Source organism: Pseudogymnoascus verrucosus, assembly GCF_001662655.1.
Source record: "Pseudogymnoascus verrucosus strain UAMH 10579 unplaced genomic scaffold scaffold_8, whole genome shotgun sequence".
In the NCBI taxonomy this organism is placed as follows: domain Eukaryota; kingdom Fungi; phylum Ascomycota; class Leotiomycetes; order Thelebolales; family Thelebolaceae; genus Pseudogymnoascus; species Pseudogymnoascus verrucosus.
The window spans coordinates 1-16,955 of NW_017263659.1; the positions used below are offsets into that span (position 1 = coordinate 1).

The window sequence follows — 16,955 nt, forward strand, 5'->3', positions numbered from 1 at the left end:
GTATTTGAGGTTGTAGTTGTTGAGTTTGAGGTTGTTGTTGTATGTGTTGTTGTTGAGGCTGAAAAACGCGACACTTATTTGACCGGACTTCATCTGCAACCTCACGTAATATCCGATGGCTAGGAGCGTAGCCGCTTGCAGTAAGCTCTTTAATCCACTTTAAAAGTATTTGTTCTTGGTTTTTTGAGAGGAGTTGTTGTAGTAAATGTCCTTCTGTATGTGTATGATGTATTCCGCTTATACGCCTACGCACAGTATCTGGCCTTAGCCCTAAGGCAATAGCTGCTGCATTTGCAGACTTATATTTTCTAGTCTGTATTCCTAAAATAGCTTTAGAAAGTCGAAAATCACGCTCCTAAGTCTTAATACTCTTGCGTTTGACCATGTTAAGTTGAGTAGTAGAAGTAGTTTGGTGGTCTAGTCCTGGATTTTGGTGGGGTCGGCAAAATAGCCGGTATGGCCATGTAGCCGGTATAGCCACGACTTACGTTACAGCAACAGCTCCTAATTTGCAATAGCTATGATAGCTATATAAGTAGAAGCTTTATATCACACTACATTTAAAATTGAATATCGCTCCTTATACTACCTCCTTATACATCTTATGTTCTATAGCTACTTAATATTTCAATTTTTAGGCCCTTAAAGCAACACCTTACAACTGCTCTCTTACACCTAAATGAGGTGCAACTCCTATATATATAGAAAGTAGAGTGGCTAGAAGCATATATAAAAGCAAAAGCAGCTGCTTTTTCAACTTCAAACATAACTTCTATATAGAGAGGGAGTAGCCTACAGCTATTTCAACTACAAACAGTCATTCGAGCAGCTACACTTCCTACTATAGACATAGTAGTATTAGAACGGCCACATACTCCTATAGAGCATAATATTTTTAAGAAGGTATTCTTAAACAGTAGTCCACCTAATTTTAATACCCTTTAAAAAGCGAATTCTATGCTCTATATAGCCTTAAATCAAGGTGTTTTGAATACTCCTACAAAGCGATATATTAATAAGTTAGTAGATAAGTTAGAACGCCTTAATACACATAATACCCTTTAAAAAAAGAGAGTGTAATAACTTACATTCAATTATTTAGAAGCGTAGGGCATAGAATAAGGGTAAAAGAGCTGTTTTGAAGGGTCAATTCTACATTTCTATAGAAGAACTCCAGTTGCAAGTTATAGAAGCAGAAGCAGCAACAGCAACAGCAACAGCTTTACAGAGGCCTAGAACAACGCCACAGCCTATAAACGAAGCTATAATTGAGGAAATAGATGAAGAGAGCGAAGAAGAGCCTTTAGAGGATGATATAGATGAATTAGGGCTGTAGTAATTGAATTATTTCGATTTTTTGAAGTTGTTGATGGGGTAGCTGCAACCCCACTACCGCCAGTACGCCATTCCCGCCAGTACGCCACGACTTACGTTAGTTTTAAAGGGTTAATTCCATATTTCTACAGAAGAACTCTAGTCGCAAGTTGTAGAAGCAGAAGCAGTAACAGCAGTAGCTTCATAGAGGTCTAGAACTACACCACGACCTATAAACGAAGCTACAATTAAGGAAATAGATGAAGGGAGCGAAGAAGAGCCTTCAGAGGATGATATAGATGAATTAGGGTGGTAGTAATTGAATTATTTGCGATTTTTTAAAGTTGATGATATTTTTGATAGGGTGGCTTAACCCTACTATACCCATTACGCCACGACTTACGTTAGGTAGAATAATAACACACGAGATGGATGTGACTATCCCTTAATCCAGCGCAATAGAGCTAGGATGATTGGCAGAATGGGATCATCACATTGGCGCTAATGTAAGCATGTCTCTAGGATCAATAACGACCCTCTTAGAGGCCCTACATAGTAGGTAGGGTATGAAGCTTGGAATGCGAAAAACCAATAAAGTTATGCAGCTAAATAGGAGGGCACAAGGCTAATATCGCTTCACGACCCGTTTGTCATCGGCAAAGGTCAGAGTCTCGATCGCACTGTCTAGATCTACCCAGATGGGGTCAAAGTCTTCTCCTTCCTCTTGGGTTCCAACACCAGGCGCCGCGGTAGAGTCCCCCTGTGCAGAAAACCAAAATATAAGCTTTAGTGTGTCGTTGTCTGTGAGACGCTGGCTAAAGGCAATAGGCTCCGTGTTTAGCTCGTTGACTTGCTCGACAGTTGCTTTTGGTGTTGCAAGCGTGGGGATCCGCAGGGGAAGTATGGTAACTCGGAAGCCTGTTTCTTCATAGGTCTCTCGTACTGCAGCTTCCAGTAGACTTTCTCCAATATTCTTACGGCCTTTAGGGAGAAAAATCTCCTCGTTTTTCTTCCATTGAATAAGAAGTATCCTCTTCTCGACTGGATCCAGGGTGATTGTACCACAGCTGATAACGAAGGTTTCGGAAAGGCGGGTGAGTGTGCTCGAACTTTGCGCCATAACTGGAGCTCGGCGCAAGTTGACGCGAGTATATTTAGAGGCGAATGGGCAGGAGTTGGTCAAGGAGTTTGACTGAACAGGTTTCTTAAGGCTTTGGTGACTGAGGGTATTTAACCAAGGGTGTGGGACACCAGAGGTCAGGCCCTATAGCAAGACGTAAGTTACACATTGGCGAAAGACGTTTTATTTCGCGCTTAGCTTAACTTACTTACTCCTCTCGGTCGTCCCCCTTACAGAAGTGTAAACAGTCTGAGTGGCTGGGATGAAAAAATCGACGTCAAGCTAGAAATCAAATTCGAAGGCTATTTATTATCTCATATAATGACGAATAACAGTTTTGGCACAGGCACATTTTTAACGGGCTACATACGTTAAATTAACTTGTGACCCCTCCTGGTGCCAAAATTATGCTAAATATCCTAACTTACCAAGGACAAAACTATAACTACAAGTACCTGCTGCGGAATGCATGACTGAAAGTGCTCATCTTGCTTGCCATGCCACCATGCTGCATATTACTGAGCAACGCCTCTTCGAGCGCGGATTGGGTCACGGAGGCATCTATTCAAGAATGTGTCAGTAACAGCCTCTAATAGCAGCATACATCGGGCAATCTCACCATCAAGGTCGCTGAAACTACTACCCATACTTGGTGTCCCATCGCTCTCTCTCCCCATCCCCTGTTCCTTACCTTTACTTACTGGACTCCTCCCTGCTAGCTCCGCGGTTCTGCGGCCGGGAATTGGACCTGCGCCAGCCAAGCCCCGGACCTGCTTCGGATCTCTATGGCTAGGCGGATGGTTCTGCGCGGTCGAGCTGGCTGAAGAATCAGATGTATGTGACCGAAGCACGGCATCGGATGCTTTCTTGCGATGTGAACCTCCAATCGTATCTTCGTGTGCAGCGGTTGCGCTTGGGTTATAGGCGGCAGGAGGCTTGGTTGTGGCGGTAAATGGGAGGAATGTAGGCGAATCTTCGTCATCGTCGCCATCTTCAGAGTGGTGGAGGCGACGGGGTGGACGACGTAGCATTCGACTCTGAACTGGGAGATCCGAGTCGGAGGAGGACTCTTCTGAACTTGACTCGAGTACAGATGTTGGCGAAAACGGGGTTGGGCGTGAAGAAATGTGCGGGTGTGCGGTGTTGATTGTATTGGACGGCCTCCGTGCCCTTGACAAAGGCGACATGGACCGGCCATAAAGCTGGGCCTTCGCAGTATGGGGGCTGGAGGGGATGATGGTGTGTCGACTTTGGATCTGGGTTGCTGTGTTCGAGGATGATGTGCGGCTTATTTGGGGGGCACCAGCGCGCCCGGTGGGTTGTTGAACACTGCCGTCTGCATTTGGCGCGGGAGAATCTCTCCGAATCGAGAGAGAGGATGGAGTTTGTTGTTGGCTACCACCAGATACCGTTCTTACCATGGCCTCACCACCAGTGCTTTCTGTACCCAGAATAGGCGATTGAACCGTGTTCTTTGATGCTCCAACCTTTCGAAGCTGGGCCCTAACTTGGGAAAATTGACGGTCGTAGAGGTATGCTGCTTGCTGTAGTAGGAACGATAAAGAAACATCATAACTCTCTGCCAATGTGTTCCAATTCATCTCATTGTTCTTGGGTGTCTTGGAAAGGATCTTCCACAGCGACCTATCCTTCGATGCATCCCAGGCAACCTTCACAAAGAGGTCAGACAGATGGTAGGAAAAGAGGTCGGGCAACATACCGGTGGAGGATCCACAAAGTTATCTCGTGGGAATGGTACCCTGACTATAACAGTATATAGCGGTTCTGGATCTTCTGGAGTAGACATATTGATAGTATTCCTGCTTCCTAGATTGGCAAGCCAAGTGAGTGAGGGTAATGAGGAAAGAATGAGGAAAGAATATAGCCCTCAAGGCTACATTCATGGTCCGGCTGCGGGCGGTATGTCATGGCAGAAAGCCACCATCCCACCACCAATCTAAACCGCACTGGTAGCAGATACTGTGTGTGAGTCAAATAGAACAACTACCGTTACAGGTCATTATTTGGTTACTATGCCCCGGTTTCACTCGATATAGGGCAGCTTTATAGTTTGTTGTTGGGAGAAGGATAGGTTTGAAGCAGGTACTACACAGACGGTGTTACTCGTGTCCCTCGCATTCAGTATATATAGAGCAAATGGAGACATCCAATCACTAAAACGGGTCTTGTGGTCTAGTGGTATGATTCTCGCTTAGGGTCCACCCTACAGCAATGTTTGCGAGAGGTCCCCGATTCGATCTCGGGCAAGACCCATCAGTACATTTTTTGCCTTTTTTCATACCTTTGTTGCTTCTTCATATATTGCTATATTTCTGTTATGCGGGGGAAGATTTAACTAAGCTACGAACCCGAATTTATTTCGAATTTGTTTTATTATTTGCAACTACAATGCATGCAAGTAAGACAGACACGCACACTTCTACTCATCGGTCCCTAATTCCCTCGAAATTACTGTATATTCTTTATTCTCGTTTTCAGGTCCCCTTTGTCTTATGTGACTTCAGCCTGTACACCCCCGCCCTCGTCCCTGACAGGTCAAGTTCCTGACCTTGCTTCCCCGCAAACAGGGGGTTAACTGCTCTAACTTCTCCGCTACAACAACAAACCAAACGACTTGCAATGTACGCACTCTTTCACTCTGCCACTGGGAACATTGCCATTTGTAGTACAGTATATACTCCGAGTTTTGTATTAAGCTACCCCAGTCCAAGTTACCAAGTTGCTGTGAGAGTCGCCTTACATACTTACACGCTTACATTATTACATTAAGTGTGTACCCATGCAATATTACAAGCCGTGTACTGCTGTGATAATGGTAATGCATGTACCACTGTAGCCAGCCAGGCACCACGGCCCAACACTCCCCCCCAGCCCCCAAGCAACGTAAACAAACGTCAACGCCACCAATATATTACCCTTCTCCTCTTCCCTCTCCTCCTTTCCCTTCTCCCTTCCCTCCTTCCTTCTCCCCTCTCCTCCTCTCTTCAACCAACATCCCTCACTGCTCCTGCCGTTTTCAACTTCTACTGGCGTTTATAATTGAGTCACTTTCCATCTGACATTACAACCAACGAATCGCAATCCTGTCAAAATGAAGCTTTCCGTGCTATCCGCTGTTCTCCTTCCCGTTCTCATCCACGCCCAGGCTATCCCCGACTGCGCAACCGCCTGTCTCTCCTCCGCCATCGTCGCCGCATCATGCACTCCTGGTGACAATGCTTGCGCCTGCACTCCCGCTAAGCAAGCTGAAATTGGCACCGCCGGCGCCCCTTGCCTGATTACCTCATGCTCCGCCGAAGAGATTCCTGCTGTCATTGCGGCCGGAAGCGCGGCATGCTCCTCCTACTTTGCCACACAGTCTGGCTCTGCGACTGCAACGACGGGCAGCACAGCCAGTGACTCCAAGAACTCCGAGTCTACTGCTGCACCCACCATCACATCCGACCGAAGCACCTCTGCCGAAACCACCTCTACCGAAACCACCTCTGTCCCAAGCACCTCAGGCGACTCCAGTGACACGACGACCTCAAGCGACGTCAGCACCACCGATGGCCCTGCCGCGACGACAACCGGAGGTGGTGGGGCCCAGGCGCCCAGCTCCTCGACTGGCGGTGCGGCTGCCATGGCCACTGCATTTGGCGGGGTAGCAATGGCGCTCTTGGGCGTTGCTGTGGCCTTGTAAGGGCTCTAAGGCTTCGAACCGGCGAGGGACCAACATTTGAATGGACAATCCCCGCAATGTGTCGTACCTTGGTGGATAGATCGGATTGAGAGAAGATGAGGCGGACAGGGTAGGATCACAGAAGTGCCACAGGAACTCTCACGTTACATTCTTGCTGTAGCCATGACCATTCATGACTTTAATAAAACACCATAACAGCTTTGATACTACTGTCTTCCATTCGTTCCGTGTGTATGAATTGCCTGCATCGGAATAACCTACCACATCAGCACCTAAAAGCAAGCAACAGTAAACATAGGAATGTTCTCGGGATAATAATGGTATTTTATAATAGCATTTTATTGACCATGACGAAAGCCTTTCGTCGTCAGTTCATGAAGGTATTTATTTAGTGGAGACCCCGCAATTGCCCCGAAATCTGGGGAAAGCTCCACGCACATGAATGGAGTCCATAATCCTGACACACGAACATCGATTATCAGGGATACAGTACTCGCTTCTTGGCCTACCGCAGCAAGAAACTGGAGATAGTAGGGTTTACTAGTTTATATAGCTCGATAGCTCAATTGCTTGATTGCTCGGTATCCCCATCTTTTTACTGACTCCACCACGCTCGTAACAAGCCGAGGCCCAAACACCTCGGTAAAGGCGCAACGGCTCCATTGCAACTACGCGCTATCAACTTTATAACATATGAGGCGAATGATTGCCATTTCCGTAGTGACATGATTGTAGATTTGTGTATACCATCTAATCCTCCGCAATAATGGCAACATCTACAGAATTAAAGCCTTTTGGCTCGCCTACACCATTCGCAGAGCCTTTGTGGTACTCCCGGAACCTGACCCCGCATTATAACGAGTCCCATCGCAAACTAAGAGCTGCGATAAGAGCATATGTTGACGACGAGCTTCTCCCTTACGCGTTTGAATGGGAGTCTGCAGGGGAAGTGCCAGACTGGGTAAGCTGCGAACTGGAGTTGTGATAACGGAAACCACAACTTATAATCTGAATATAGGCCCTCAAGCGACACGCGGAACTGGGCTTTCACGCCTTGCACACAAAACTTGACAATGTGCGGCTTCCAGGCGATATTCTATTGAAGGACTGGGATAATTGGCATACTCTGATTATTACCGATGAGCTCGCACGAGTGGTTAGGCCTCCAACAAAATATTCGTTGGTTTCGATTTCTAATTTATGAAAAGGGATACACTGGAATCTTATGGGGACTTGGTGGTGGCAACGGCATTGGAGTTCCTCCGATTGCAAACTTTGGAACTCAGGAGCAGAAAGACCGCTTTTTACCTGGAGTGGCCGACGGTAGTATTCGCTTTTGCTTGGGTATTACGGAGCCAGATGGTAAGGAATCTTCTCCCTAGTTAGCTTTTGATAGCTGACATTCACAGCTGGATCCGACGTGGCCAACATCAAGACAACCGCCATCCGTCAAGGCGACCACTACATTGTCAATGGTTCGAAGAAGTGGATTACCAACGGCATCTGGGCGGACTATGTCACAGCTGCTGTCCGCACTGGTGGCCCTGGCTCAAAGGGCATCTCGGTGCTCGTCATCCCCATGAAAGTTGAGGGTGTCACCACTCGCAAAATGTTCAACTCTGGAGTTGGTGCATCCGGATCTACATTCATTGAGTTCGACAATGTCAAGGTGCCCGTGTCAAACTTACTCCACAAGGAAGGCCGAGGCTTTGAGGTTATCATGTCGAATTTCAATCCGGAGCGAAAGAGTATGATTACATCTGCGCTACGTATGTCGAGGGTGTGCTGTGAGGATGCATACATGCATGCCAGCACACGCGAGACATTTGGCAAGAAGCTGATCGAAAACCCTATTATTCGCGCGAAGTTCCTGAAGATGGGCAGGTTAATCGAGCCTGCCTTTGCTTTCTTGGAACAGCTAACTTGGATGATGGAGGAGAGCCGGAAGACCGGGAGGACTGACATCAGGATTGGGGGAATGACGGCTATGGGGAAAGTAATGGCGACGAGGTGCTTGGAGTCGTGCGTTAGAGAAGCGCAACAGGTTATGGGCGGGTTGGGATACTCCAAGGGCGGCAAAGGCGGGAGAATTGAGGCAATTTCGAGAGACGTGAGAGTTATGGCTGTTGGTAAGTTCCTCCCATCCGTTAATCACAGGAAGGGCTCTAATTCATACTTGCAGGTGGTGGAAGCGAGGAAATTCTCAGTGAGCTGGCGCTGAGGGAAGAGGCAAAGGATCTTTTCCTGTACCATAAAACGAAGCTATGATTTGTATTGTAAGTACTGGGCATATATAGCAGACAGATACCTTTATATATTTGGTTTCTTGTATGATATTGGCTTCAAACAAGAGGTTCGTGGGGGTGTGACTAAAGTTTTGTGAATATACTGTGCCCTACAAAGCGCTCATTCACTTGGTATACTATGTACGAGACCATCAATCCCTATGAATAGACTATACCAAAAACTATTTTGCGCCTGCTTTTATTACCCTCTTGCCTCCACTGCCATCTTCACTCAGCGAACCAGTTCCCAGTCCATGAAACCCGTGATATGAGAACAAGCTATTCACACACCCAACTTTCAACATCATGTCCTCTTCAGCACATCGCTATCCCAGCGCCAGCCAACCATATAGATACCCCAATATGGAATATGAGAAGGATGTAGCCACTACTTCTCTCGGCCCTCCCCCACATCTCGATGGTGACTCTCTGCTATGGGAAGAAATAGACCTCCATAAAGAAGCAGTAGTAGCACGCCCCGACCTGACCAAAGAGCTAGATGACATACAGATGCGCGGAGGTTCAAGCTGGTGTAAGGCGTTATGCATTGCTTGTCGCTGGAATTGCTGGAATATGAACAGGTGATAAGCTGTGGCTCGGTTTATTCACGCTGGAGGGCAAAATACAAAGGGTTGTTGGCCGTCTCGTGAAGGACCATATGGAGGGGGTGTATATGTCCCTGGAGTGCCCGGTTGGGAATGGGACGGCTGCTATCCTTTGTAGCGTTCATAATGGGGGGGTGCGCCGTCTGCGTTGCTCATAGGGATGTCTCCATATTCGCTGGCACGCCTGGCTAAAGAGAAAGCTTCCCATCTTATTTGTATCATAGATTGACCGGCGTAAGCAAGCGTTGGTCTACAGAGCAGACTGTGCAAAGCAAAATAAACGAAATGAAAGATAGAATTAGTCCAATATTTCCAATGAAATTTCGACTATAGTGGCCCTATATACGTTCTTTGCCAACTAAATACAACCCAAACCTACTCACTTGTCTCACCAAAGACATCAACCAAACGCTCCTCCATTTACAAGCACTGCGAGTACCACTGGTTAGCAGCCTGGCAAGTGCTTCCGCTAGCGCAAACAGTTCCGCCAGTCCATCCCTGACCACCACACTGTCCGTACTTCGCAACGGTACCGCTACCCGATCCACCCGTGGGAGTAGTGGTCGGCGGGTTGGTGCCGGTGGCGCTGAGCTGGCTGTTGATGAAGGCCAGTGCCTGCTGTCCGTACACGTTTCCGTAGCTCTGGTGCGTGTTCGCGTCATTGCCGTTGCAGCAGTAGGGGTCAGCGGCGTCGCAGTAGCTCTTGATCTTGCTGGCGGATGGGCACTGGAAACCCGATGGGCGGGGGGCGAACTGGGGGTTTTATTAGCTATGGTTAAGTCTGAATGGTGGGAGGAAGGCTTACTCCGCTTGCTTGGCAGGTTCCGACGTTGTAGGACAGGCCGGGGATGTGGCGTGGGTCACCCATGAAGATAGCAGCCTTGATCATGTTGACGGCTGAAGCCTGGATGGGAATTGAGGTATCGCTGATCCCCTCATTGGTATCACCACCACCGCAGAACGCATCGTCAAAGATTTGACCACCCTATTAACTAGTTAGCTTCTCTCCTCTATAATTAACCATCAGCTCCAGCTGGTTGCTAACCTGAGAGTATCCGACAAGGACGAGCTGCGTGCTTGGGCATCTGGTGTTGAATGCGTTAACAGCGCTGGCGACAGCCTTGACTCCCTGCTGAACAGAGTTGGCGTAGCTAACTCCGCCACAGCTGGATTGTCCACCACAAGCTGGGTAGACAATGGCCTCAGCGGTGGATCCGGAGTGTGCGTTCAGAACCAAGTTAACAACAACCCCGGCGGTACCATAGCCTGGAGACACCGTAGTCTCGCGAGCCCCAAAGATGTGAATACCAGGACAGCTGCTCTGGCGTTCTTCAAGTACGCCTGCTGGCGACGCGAGCGCGCCGCCGAGGAGAAGAAGGGAAGTAGCTGCCTTGAGCATGTTGAGAAGCTGAATAGATAGATGAGTGCTGCTGTAGGAATTGGGACCTGGATATATTTGAGATGGGGAAGGGAAGAGCTGAAGAGAGAAAGGGAAATGCTGGCTTTATAGCCATATGAGAATGAGACGGCCCACCCATCATGAGGTGGTATTTCCTACCAAGCTTTTCTCGTCTTGATGACCTCTCGAGCCTTTCCCTTCCCCCGGAATGGAAGCTTTCCTTATTTACCCGCCAGGAACAACAGTCGAGTGCAGTTTCAATAATAAGGTCTCCACCGGCTGCCCAGCGTGGCCGGGCCATATGCCGAACCATATCGCAATCAGTATCTGCCATCAAAACACTTTAACCAAAATAGCGTTCTAACACATGCAGTGAGATCCGCGGCATAGACGACGGTTGGCAGGCCACGAAGCACCAGGGATCGGAAATGCCCTATTGGATGAGGAAACATGCTAACGCATGGGGCTTTAAATTGAGATCCCCGCCTTATTGTCATTTAGTCGGCTGGATGGCATCCCGTCACGAGCATCGCCTTCTAGAATTTGCCGACATCCCGGTTGTTGATTTGACCCGGGGGTCAATGCGAGACAGATCTGGATGCTTTTAAGCGTTGCGGGGTTAATGTGGGGATTTAGGCACAATGCCGAACCTAGCACTTAGATTGATATAGACGCCTCAATAAAGCAAGCGGCTGGAGCAGACTGGAGAAGAAGCCATATATATGGGGCATTTTTAATTTGGATCAATCAAATGCAAAATAACTGCAACCACGTGGCCTAGAAGAGGACAACGAGGACGATCTTGTCCAATAATACATCGTCAGATTCGTCGGATGCTAGGCCTAATTGCAGTCTTAAGATCGATGGTTGATAGCTGCAACTTAGCTAGCTAGTAACTTCACCAGCCGGTATCACAAATTGTATAACAGGCAGTCTGTCCATATTCCGTCCGTCCCTGCGCCCGTCCGAGGCGTCTTCAAGCCCACATGTGATGAAAAATAGATGGCAAGGGTCAACACCGTAGTTCATTAAATCTCCAATGCCTCTGGACTCGCGGTATCCCTTGTCACCACCTCCACAGGAACACCCTTGGTCTTGGTGAGGATCCAGCATGACGCATACATATTGACGCTGTTTAGGAGTTAGCCATTTTCTTCCAGGGGATAAAAAGGTTAACATACCGATCAATACAACCGCCATTCTCTCTAACACCCTCCCTCTTAGCCACAAATCCCCACTTCTCAAATTCGTCGATATACCACGGCTTTTTGCCAGCACTCCTCAGCATAACCCTACCACCGAGCTTGAGCGCATTGTTCAACTTCGCAATCTGCGTGGCCGCCGCTTGGCTCCCTGGGTCAAACCAATCCATGCTGTCCATCACGACCGCCACAGTCAATGTGCCGGGTCGTATCCTGTTTACGACCTCTTCGATCTCATCGGTGTGAATGCGTAGGCCCTCGAACGCATCCTTGCGAGATAGCTTCTTGTGCGCCCTCTCGTCCAGATACTCTGGGTGACACTGTGGCGTGTATGTACCCGCCATACAGACCTGGTAGTAATGGTTATCCTGTCCGATGAGAGTATGCTCAACGACTGGGTCAAGCGTATCAACCATGTACTGCCAAACTGCCTTGCCTCTGTTTTGCTCCCTCACCTTCTTATCCAAGATTTTCCCATCAGAAGATTCGGTGCCCTGAGATATGCAAGGATAGTCGCTCTCAATAACCGCAAGTTGGTTCTTTGGCACGCCGAGTGCGGCCCACAAAAAGCGCGGCTGCGAGATTAAAACGCTTGAGAGGATGCGCGAGAGGATTACTGGTCGGATTGAGGAGCGGTAGATCTCTCGTTGCTCAATCAAAGTCTTTGCGCTGAGTACCTTTCGTACCTCGTTGGAGAGACCGAACACATTCGACATGTAACGGAATAACTTCACGGCGTATCGGCTTCCACCTGTCTCGTATAATCCGCGACCCTTGGGCGAGAAAACAGATACATTATCGAGCCAGTACTGGAACGCGCGGCTCGACAAGTGTGGCGAAAGTTTCTCAATCAGCAGCTCGCGGAAGTTGGCATGCTTTCCTTCGCCGAAGATCTTCCAGAAATCGGCGTAAGGGAGGCAGTGATATCCAGCGACCTTGAGTTCGAGGAGGTTGTTCTGAGAAGGGTTCAGGTCCACGGCGTGAATGCGAGCTGGAGAGCGTAGAGCGTACGAGAGGATGTTGTCGCCAGCGCTGGTGATGGCGAGTACGACGTCGGAGGGGGTGAGATTCAGAATACGGTCGTCCACACGGGTATCTTCCCAAGTAAAGGCGTAGATGTACTCGTTGTTAAACTGGGTGTGCTTCTGTAACTGATCATCGAAATGAATGCGGTAGTGGTGGTTTTGGTAGAAAAATGAAGGGAGAGGAAGGTTGGAGGTCAGGTTCAGGAGGGCGGCAGAGTAAGCCTTGGATCGGATTTCTGGGTTTGCCTTCTCAACTGCCTTCGACAGGTTGGCTGTGTAGTTCGCAGGGTGTAGGTAAGGAGATTCGGTGACGGCCGCATCTATGCGCTCGATAATGTCATGGCTGGACGGGGACAGTGCTGTCGAGTGCTTCTTGGGGCATCCAAGCCACATGTAGTAAGGGATGGCGCCTAGGAGATAGTTGCGGCTGTCTGCAGAGAGAACCGTTCCAAATCGGTATTCAAGGTAATCACGGCGGCTGGCATCGAGACCAACGCGGTCGATGTCGAACCACGCACGCCAGAACAGTCGGCTAACCCAGTTGACGTGGCGTGTCAGGGCGCCACCGGTGTAGTTCCTGGAGCTCAAATCGACGACAGATTGCACGTAAAAGTCGACAACTCCAATAACTCCGGATGGAGCGAGGAGGTTGGTGAGAGAGTCGATCACTGAGTAGAAATCAGGCTACACAATTAGCTTAGTACTTTTAAACTGGAAGCGTCACTCACAATCATTGACAAGCTGTATGACATTGTAACCAAGTCTGCTCCCACAGCTGATTTCGAGTCGGAAAAGTACTCATCAATGGCAGGTGGGGGGAGAATGAGGTCGCTGGAAGACTCGTCGCTCTCTCCCTCGTGATCTTCAAGTCGGAAAAGTCTCGCATCCTGGCAAACAACTTTCACATTGTTCCATCCAAGGCGAACAAATCTCTTACGCGCCACTTCGCACAGCGAGGGCGAGAAGTCGACAAGATAGACGCTGGAGAAGAACTCGGGGACATTTAGGTATTTGGACATAGCCTCGATATTGTAGCCTGTCCCGCCACCAACCTGGGTATCTTGCGCATCAGTTGCCGCGACTGGCCGGGGGATACGGCTGTACTCACATCAACCCAAATACGTCTCTGGTTCTTCGACTGGTTGGCTGTTGTAGCCTTTTGCTTCAACTGCGCAGCCACCAACCCAAGCATGTCCTCTCGGCCACACAGGAGTCGTTTGCGGGTCGCGTCATAGACGCCAGCTTGCGCCTTGTAGAAGCTCTCGAGGGCATCTTGCTGGCCATTCTCGCCGCTCTTCTCGTGCGGCTTGAGAAAGCACGCGTAGAAGAAGCGGATGAACGAGGACCACGTGCTCAGCTCTTCGTCATTTTTGGGGGTCTTCTTTCCCCCGAAGGTTGTGACAAACACAATACCGACAAGAATCGCAATAGATGCTCCGGCAGCAATAATTTGAGTGTGGGAATCCTTGGGCAGGATGTTAGGGATAAGAGAAGCCATGGTACTCTCTCATAGTGTGTGAGAAAAGCACCGCGGAGATTTGGATAGAAACAGCACAATGAAGCAAGCTGCTGGGCGGAGGTAATAGGTAGTTGCAAGAAATCAAAGGGAAGAGGAAAAAGGAAAGAGAGGAAGGGGACAGCAGCGGGGAGATATAAAGGCCCAATGGGCCGTGCTGGGGGTAGGCATAGCTGTGTGTGGGTGGCAGTAGGAGGGGTGGAGGCGGGGTGAGTGAGGGCGAGATGTGAGGTTTCAACGTCGAGCAATACACACACAACGTGGACTGATTCAGCAGGAGCAGGAGGACCAAGAGAAGGAGCAGGGGACGATCAAGACTCAGTTGATAACCCCTCGTGGTCCACAGTAACATCCCACTATCCCACTATCTGGCCGGTTATCGGTTCAGGGCGGCGGTGGAGTAGTGTAACAGACCACAGTGTGACTCCCATCTGCAACATCTGCATACTGAATAGCTGCAGCATCGTCGTCTTGGGGGACAGGGGGAGCTTTCGTTGACAGGCCGTTGTGGTTCTGATGGAACGGGGCTGCATCGACCTATCATCGCGGCACATGGCCTGGTTACACTGTGCTGGACGAGTAGTATATTGTACTGGCGCTGTACGGATCTGTAGGGGTGCTGCACTGCAATTGTAGCCATTTAAAGTAAGTACAGTAGACAAGTCCCTGGCTCTCATCAGATTCGACGATCCTAAAGATCGTCTCCGTTGAATGTTGAGACCAGTCCGTCCGCAGTACTCTTGTACGTGTACTCTAGTATGAGTAGACTAGTATGAGTAGAGGAATGGTGATCTCTCATTGATCAGATTACTCGGATTGCCCAGAAACGTGCATGGTTTCTCGTGGACGAGAGGTGCCAAGACTGGCGATGGTCGAATGTCGTCGTTTCGGCCAATCATATGGTCAGGAGCAACCACGACCTAACGACCTTAACTGACTCTATTGTAGGTACAGAAACTCGCATACTCTGGGGTTACAGTACGGAAAGTAATCTATCACGACTCGTACCTTACCACTTTATCCACTTCACCCACTTCACCCACTTAATCCCATCCACCACAAGCCAAGACGTGCTACCGCGGTGTCCATGGATGGCCTATCCGTTTCTCTCAGCCTTGTCCGTAGCCTTCTTCCCCTTCCCTCTTACAATACACTCTCTACAGTAGAACTCCACACACCATGTAATCGAACCTACAGAACAAACTGTGGTAGTGGTATATATATATCCTACATTATACACAAGCCCAAAAACGCCTTTGCCTCGGCACCCACCAACCCTCAGCCTTAAGCCCGCCTCTCACGCTCCTGCCTCTCCATCTCACTCCTGAATACATTACTTCCCCCTGCCCCTCCCCCCACGCCATTCCCGAACTCGGGTCTTGTCGGGGTGCTCACCAAGCTCCCCAGATCGCTATCCCTCCTCCTCGGCCTCTCCTGCTCAAAGTCAAACGTGTCATCCCTGAACGACGTCTGGGCATCGAGGGGAGCGCCAGCCTCTGCTTCCCGCTCCTGCAACTTAATCGCCCCCTTCCGCCCCATCCCCAACCGCTCGCCCCTGCTCTTCCCGATCCCATACCCCTTCCTCCGTCCCATCACGTTGCCCAGCCCAATGACCCTGGCGTGTCTGTTCCACCAGAAGCCGCCGCACACGCAGAGGATGATGAACCCAAACACTGCCGGTAGCGCGATGTATAGTGCCGGTCCCTTGGGCACCTGCGTAGGCTTGAACTCGACTTCCTCTGGCGCAGTGCCAATTGCTATCCGTGGGCCCGGCAGGCGTTTCCCACCTGTTTCGGTGGCCAGGAACAAATCGATATAGTTCTCCTTAGATCCCTGTTTCCATTCATCTATGACACTCATGGCGTACCACCCGCGAGAGCCCGACAGTGTTTTTGACTCAAACGCTTGCTCGCCGCCAACAGAGGCATTGAAGTAATTCCCAAGGACGAACACAGATGCGTTTCCGGGGAATGCGCTTGTATCCCAGGTTACATAGTATGTGGAGCCGGGTTCAAGGTGTGTGCCGTTGGTAGGTACGCAGAACGGCGCGTTGGGACCGTCTTTGTTGTGGCAGACGTCGAAGGATGAGCCGCCTGCTTGTGTCTGCTGGGCACCCGCACCAGTTGTAGTTGCGCTTGGGGAGGCATTTATGGTCGTTGCTACGCCACTGATGGTTGTGGCTACTGGCGTAACAGTTGACGCAGCACCATCCGGATTGATGGTTATGTACGGTTCGAGACCTGAGTTATCTGCTTAGGGAAACGATGTCAGCATGTGTAACAATTAGAGGAGCTGTTATAAAGCAATACCACGACGATAGCCCGGTACGGCGAGTGCAGAGGGCACAAAGGAGGCCAGGCCGAGGAGAGCAACGCTGAATCTGGTCAACGCGTGCATTGTGGCGGCCGTTGGCGAGTTCAGATGTGGAGAGCGAGTAAACAAAAGCAACGGATGCAATTATGAGGACTAATTGGATTTCGCAGACATGGAAGACAAAACGAGCGATAAATCACAGGCAGTGAATTGGAAAAGGAAGACACTCTTCGGTCAAACCTTGCTACAATAATTAAACCTGCGGTTGCACGTCCAGCCAGGGGTATAACGCGTATTGCGTGCAAGGTACCGGTAGTCGCTCATAGCACCGAGGTTTAAGGGACCGTGCATGACTCCAGACCCAACCCATATCAGAGGCACAGGAACACCACACCAGGGAGGGAATCCATCATTGCTCCAAGTGATCACAGCAACTATAAATGAATTAGTGAATTAATTAATAGACCGTTCAA

General features: G+C 49.5%; 7 protein-coding genes and 1 non-coding gene across 8 annotated transcripts; 4 read left to right on the forward strand and 4 right to left on the reverse strand.

Annotated features, from left to right (window-relative positions):
• Positions 1 to 1,939: 1,939 nt before the first annotated feature.
• On the reverse strand, positions 1,940 to 4,241 carry VE01_02517 (uncharacterized protein; the record flags this gene model as incomplete). The annotated part of the gene is made up of 4 exons (XM_018272026.1): positions 1,940 to 2,534; positions 2,890 to 2,995; positions 3,054 to 4,104; positions 4,155 to 4,241. 4 exons carry the CDS (start codon positions 4,239 to 4,241, stop codon positions 1,940 to 1,942), a joined length of 1,839 nt encoding a protein of 612 aa, XP_018132996.1.
• Positions 4,242 to 4,615: 374 nt separating this feature from the next.
• Positions 4,616 to 4,707, forward strand: VE01_02518 (the record flags this gene model as incomplete). The annotated part of the gene is made up of 1 exon: positions 4,616 to 4,707. It is a non-coding gene; the product is annotated as a tRNA-Pro (tRNA).
• A 662-nt stretch (positions 4,708 to 5,369) lies between these two features.
• On the forward strand, positions 5,370 to 6,330 carry VE01_02519 (uncharacterized protein). The gene has a single exon (XM_018272027.2). It carries the CDS (start codon positions 5,547 to 5,549, stop codon positions 6,135 to 6,137), a length of 591 nt encoding a protein of 196 aa, XP_018132997.1. The 5' UTR covers positions 5,370 to 5,546; the 3' UTR covers positions 6,138 to 6,330.
• Positions 6,331 to 8,439, forward strand: VE01_02520 (uncharacterized protein). Its single transcript, XM_018272028.2, has 5 exons — positions 6,331 to 7,098; positions 7,156 to 7,293; positions 7,346 to 7,499; positions 7,547 to 8,266; positions 8,320 to 8,439. Exons 1-5 carry the CDS (start codon positions 6,904 to 6,906, stop codon positions 8,403 to 8,405), a joined length of 1,293 nt encoding a protein of 430 aa, XP_018133072.1. The 5' UTR covers positions 6,331 to 6,903; the 3' UTR covers positions 8,406 to 8,439.
• A 346-nt stretch (positions 8,440 to 8,785) lies between these two features.
• VE01_02521 (uncharacterized protein) lies at positions 8,786 to 9,185 on the forward strand (the record flags this gene model as incomplete). The annotated part of the gene is made up of 2 exons (XM_018272029.1): positions 8,786 to 8,954; positions 9,004 to 9,185. The coding sequence occupies 2 exons, from the start codon at positions 8,786 to 8,788 to the stop codon at positions 9,183 to 9,185; spliced, it is 351 nt and encodes a 116-aa protein (XP_018133073.1).
• Positions 9,186 to 9,323: 138 nt separating this feature from the next.
• On the reverse strand, positions 9,324 to 11,372 carry AXE1 (1 carbohydrate esterase). Its single transcript, XM_018272030.2, has 3 exons — positions 10,073 to 11,372; positions 9,833 to 10,012; positions 9,324 to 9,780 (listed from the first exon to the last, which is right to left on the reverse strand). The coding sequence occupies exons 1-3, from the start codon at positions 10,424 to 10,426 to the stop codon at positions 9,448 to 9,450; spliced, it is 867 nt and encodes a 288-aa protein (XP_018133094.1). The 5' UTR covers positions 10,427 to 11,372; the 3' UTR covers positions 9,324 to 9,447.
• On the reverse strand, positions 11,373 to 14,499 carry VE01_02523 (uncharacterized protein). Its single transcript, XM_018272031.2, has 4 exons — positions 13,762 to 14,499; positions 13,382 to 13,705; positions 11,608 to 13,337; positions 11,373 to 11,557 (listed from the first exon to the last, which is right to left on the reverse strand). Exons 1-4 carry the CDS (start codon positions 14,149 to 14,151, stop codon positions 11,455 to 11,457), a joined length of 2,547 nt encoding a protein of 848 aa, XP_018133095.1. The 5' UTR covers positions 14,152 to 14,499; the 3' UTR covers positions 11,373 to 11,454.
• An 810-nt stretch (positions 14,500 to 15,309) lies between these two features.
• Positions 15,310 to 16,766, reverse strand: VE01_02524 (uncharacterized protein). The gene is made up of 2 exons (XM_018272032.2): positions 16,479 to 16,766; positions 15,310 to 16,418 (listed from the first exon to the last, which is right to left on the reverse strand). Exons 1-2 carry the CDS (start codon positions 16,564 to 16,566, stop codon positions 15,454 to 15,456), a joined length of 1,053 nt encoding a protein of 350 aa, XP_018133069.1. The 5' UTR covers positions 16,567 to 16,766; the 3' UTR covers positions 15,310 to 15,453.
• Between the last annotated feature and the right edge of the window lie 189 nt (positions 16,767 to 16,955).

What these genes read in the sequence shown, in the direction of transcription:
- VE01_02519 (XM_018272027.2), top strand. Translation starts at nt 5,547, where the DNA reads ATGAAGCTTTCCGTGCTATCCGCTGTTCTCCTTCCCGTTCTCATCCAC.
- VE01_02520 (XM_018272028.2), top strand. Translation starts at nt 6,904, where the DNA reads ATGGCAACATCTACAGAATTAAAGCCTTTTGGCTCGCCTACACCATTC. An exon ending in GGGTATTACGGAGCCAGATG is followed by an intron (nt 7,500 to 7,546) that starts GTAAGGAATCTT and finishes TGACATTCACAG; the next exon opens with CTGGATCCGACGTGGCCAAC. An exon ending in CGTGAGAGTTATGGCTGTTG is followed by an intron (nt 8,267 to 8,319) that starts GTAAGTTCCTCC and finishes TCATACTTGCAG; the next exon opens with GTGGTGGAAGCGAGGAAATT.
- AXE1 (XM_018272030.2), bottom strand. Translation starts at nt 10,426, where the DNA reads ATGCTCAAGGCAGCTACTTCCCTTCTTCTCCTCGGCGGCGCGCTCGCG. An exon ending in TCCTTGTCGGATACTCTCAG is followed by an intron (nt 10,013 to 10,072) that starts GTTAGCAACCAG and finishes ACTAGTTAATAG; the next exon opens with GGTGGTCAAATCTTTGACGA. An exon ending in GAACCTGCCAAGCAAGCGGA is followed by an intron (nt 9,781 to 9,832) that starts GTAAGCCTTCCT and finishes TAAAACCCCCAG; the next exon opens with TTCGCCCCCCGCCCATCGGG.
- VE01_02523 (XM_018272031.2), bottom strand. Translation starts at nt 14,151, where the DNA reads ATGGCTTCTCTTATCCCTAACATCCTGCCCAAGGATTCCCACACTCAA. An exon ending in AGAGACGTATTTGGGTTGAT is followed by an intron (nt 13,706 to 13,761) that starts GTGAGTACAGCC and finishes CAAGATACCCAG; the next exon opens with GTTGGTGGCGGGACAGGCTA. An exon ending in AATGGCGGTTGTATTGATCG is followed by an intron (nt 11,558 to 11,607) that starts GTATGTTAACCT and finishes ACTCCTAAACAG; the next exon opens with CGTCAATATGTATGCGTCAT.
- VE01_02524 (XM_018272032.2), bottom strand. Translation starts at nt 16,566, where the DNA reads ATGCACGCGTTGACCAGATTCAGCGTTGCTCTCCTCGGCCTGGCCTCC. An exon ending in CGTACCGGGCTATCGTCGTG is followed by an intron (nt 16,419 to 16,478) that starts GTATTGCTTTAT and finishes TTCCCTAAGCAG; the next exon opens with ATAACTCAGGTCTCGAACCG.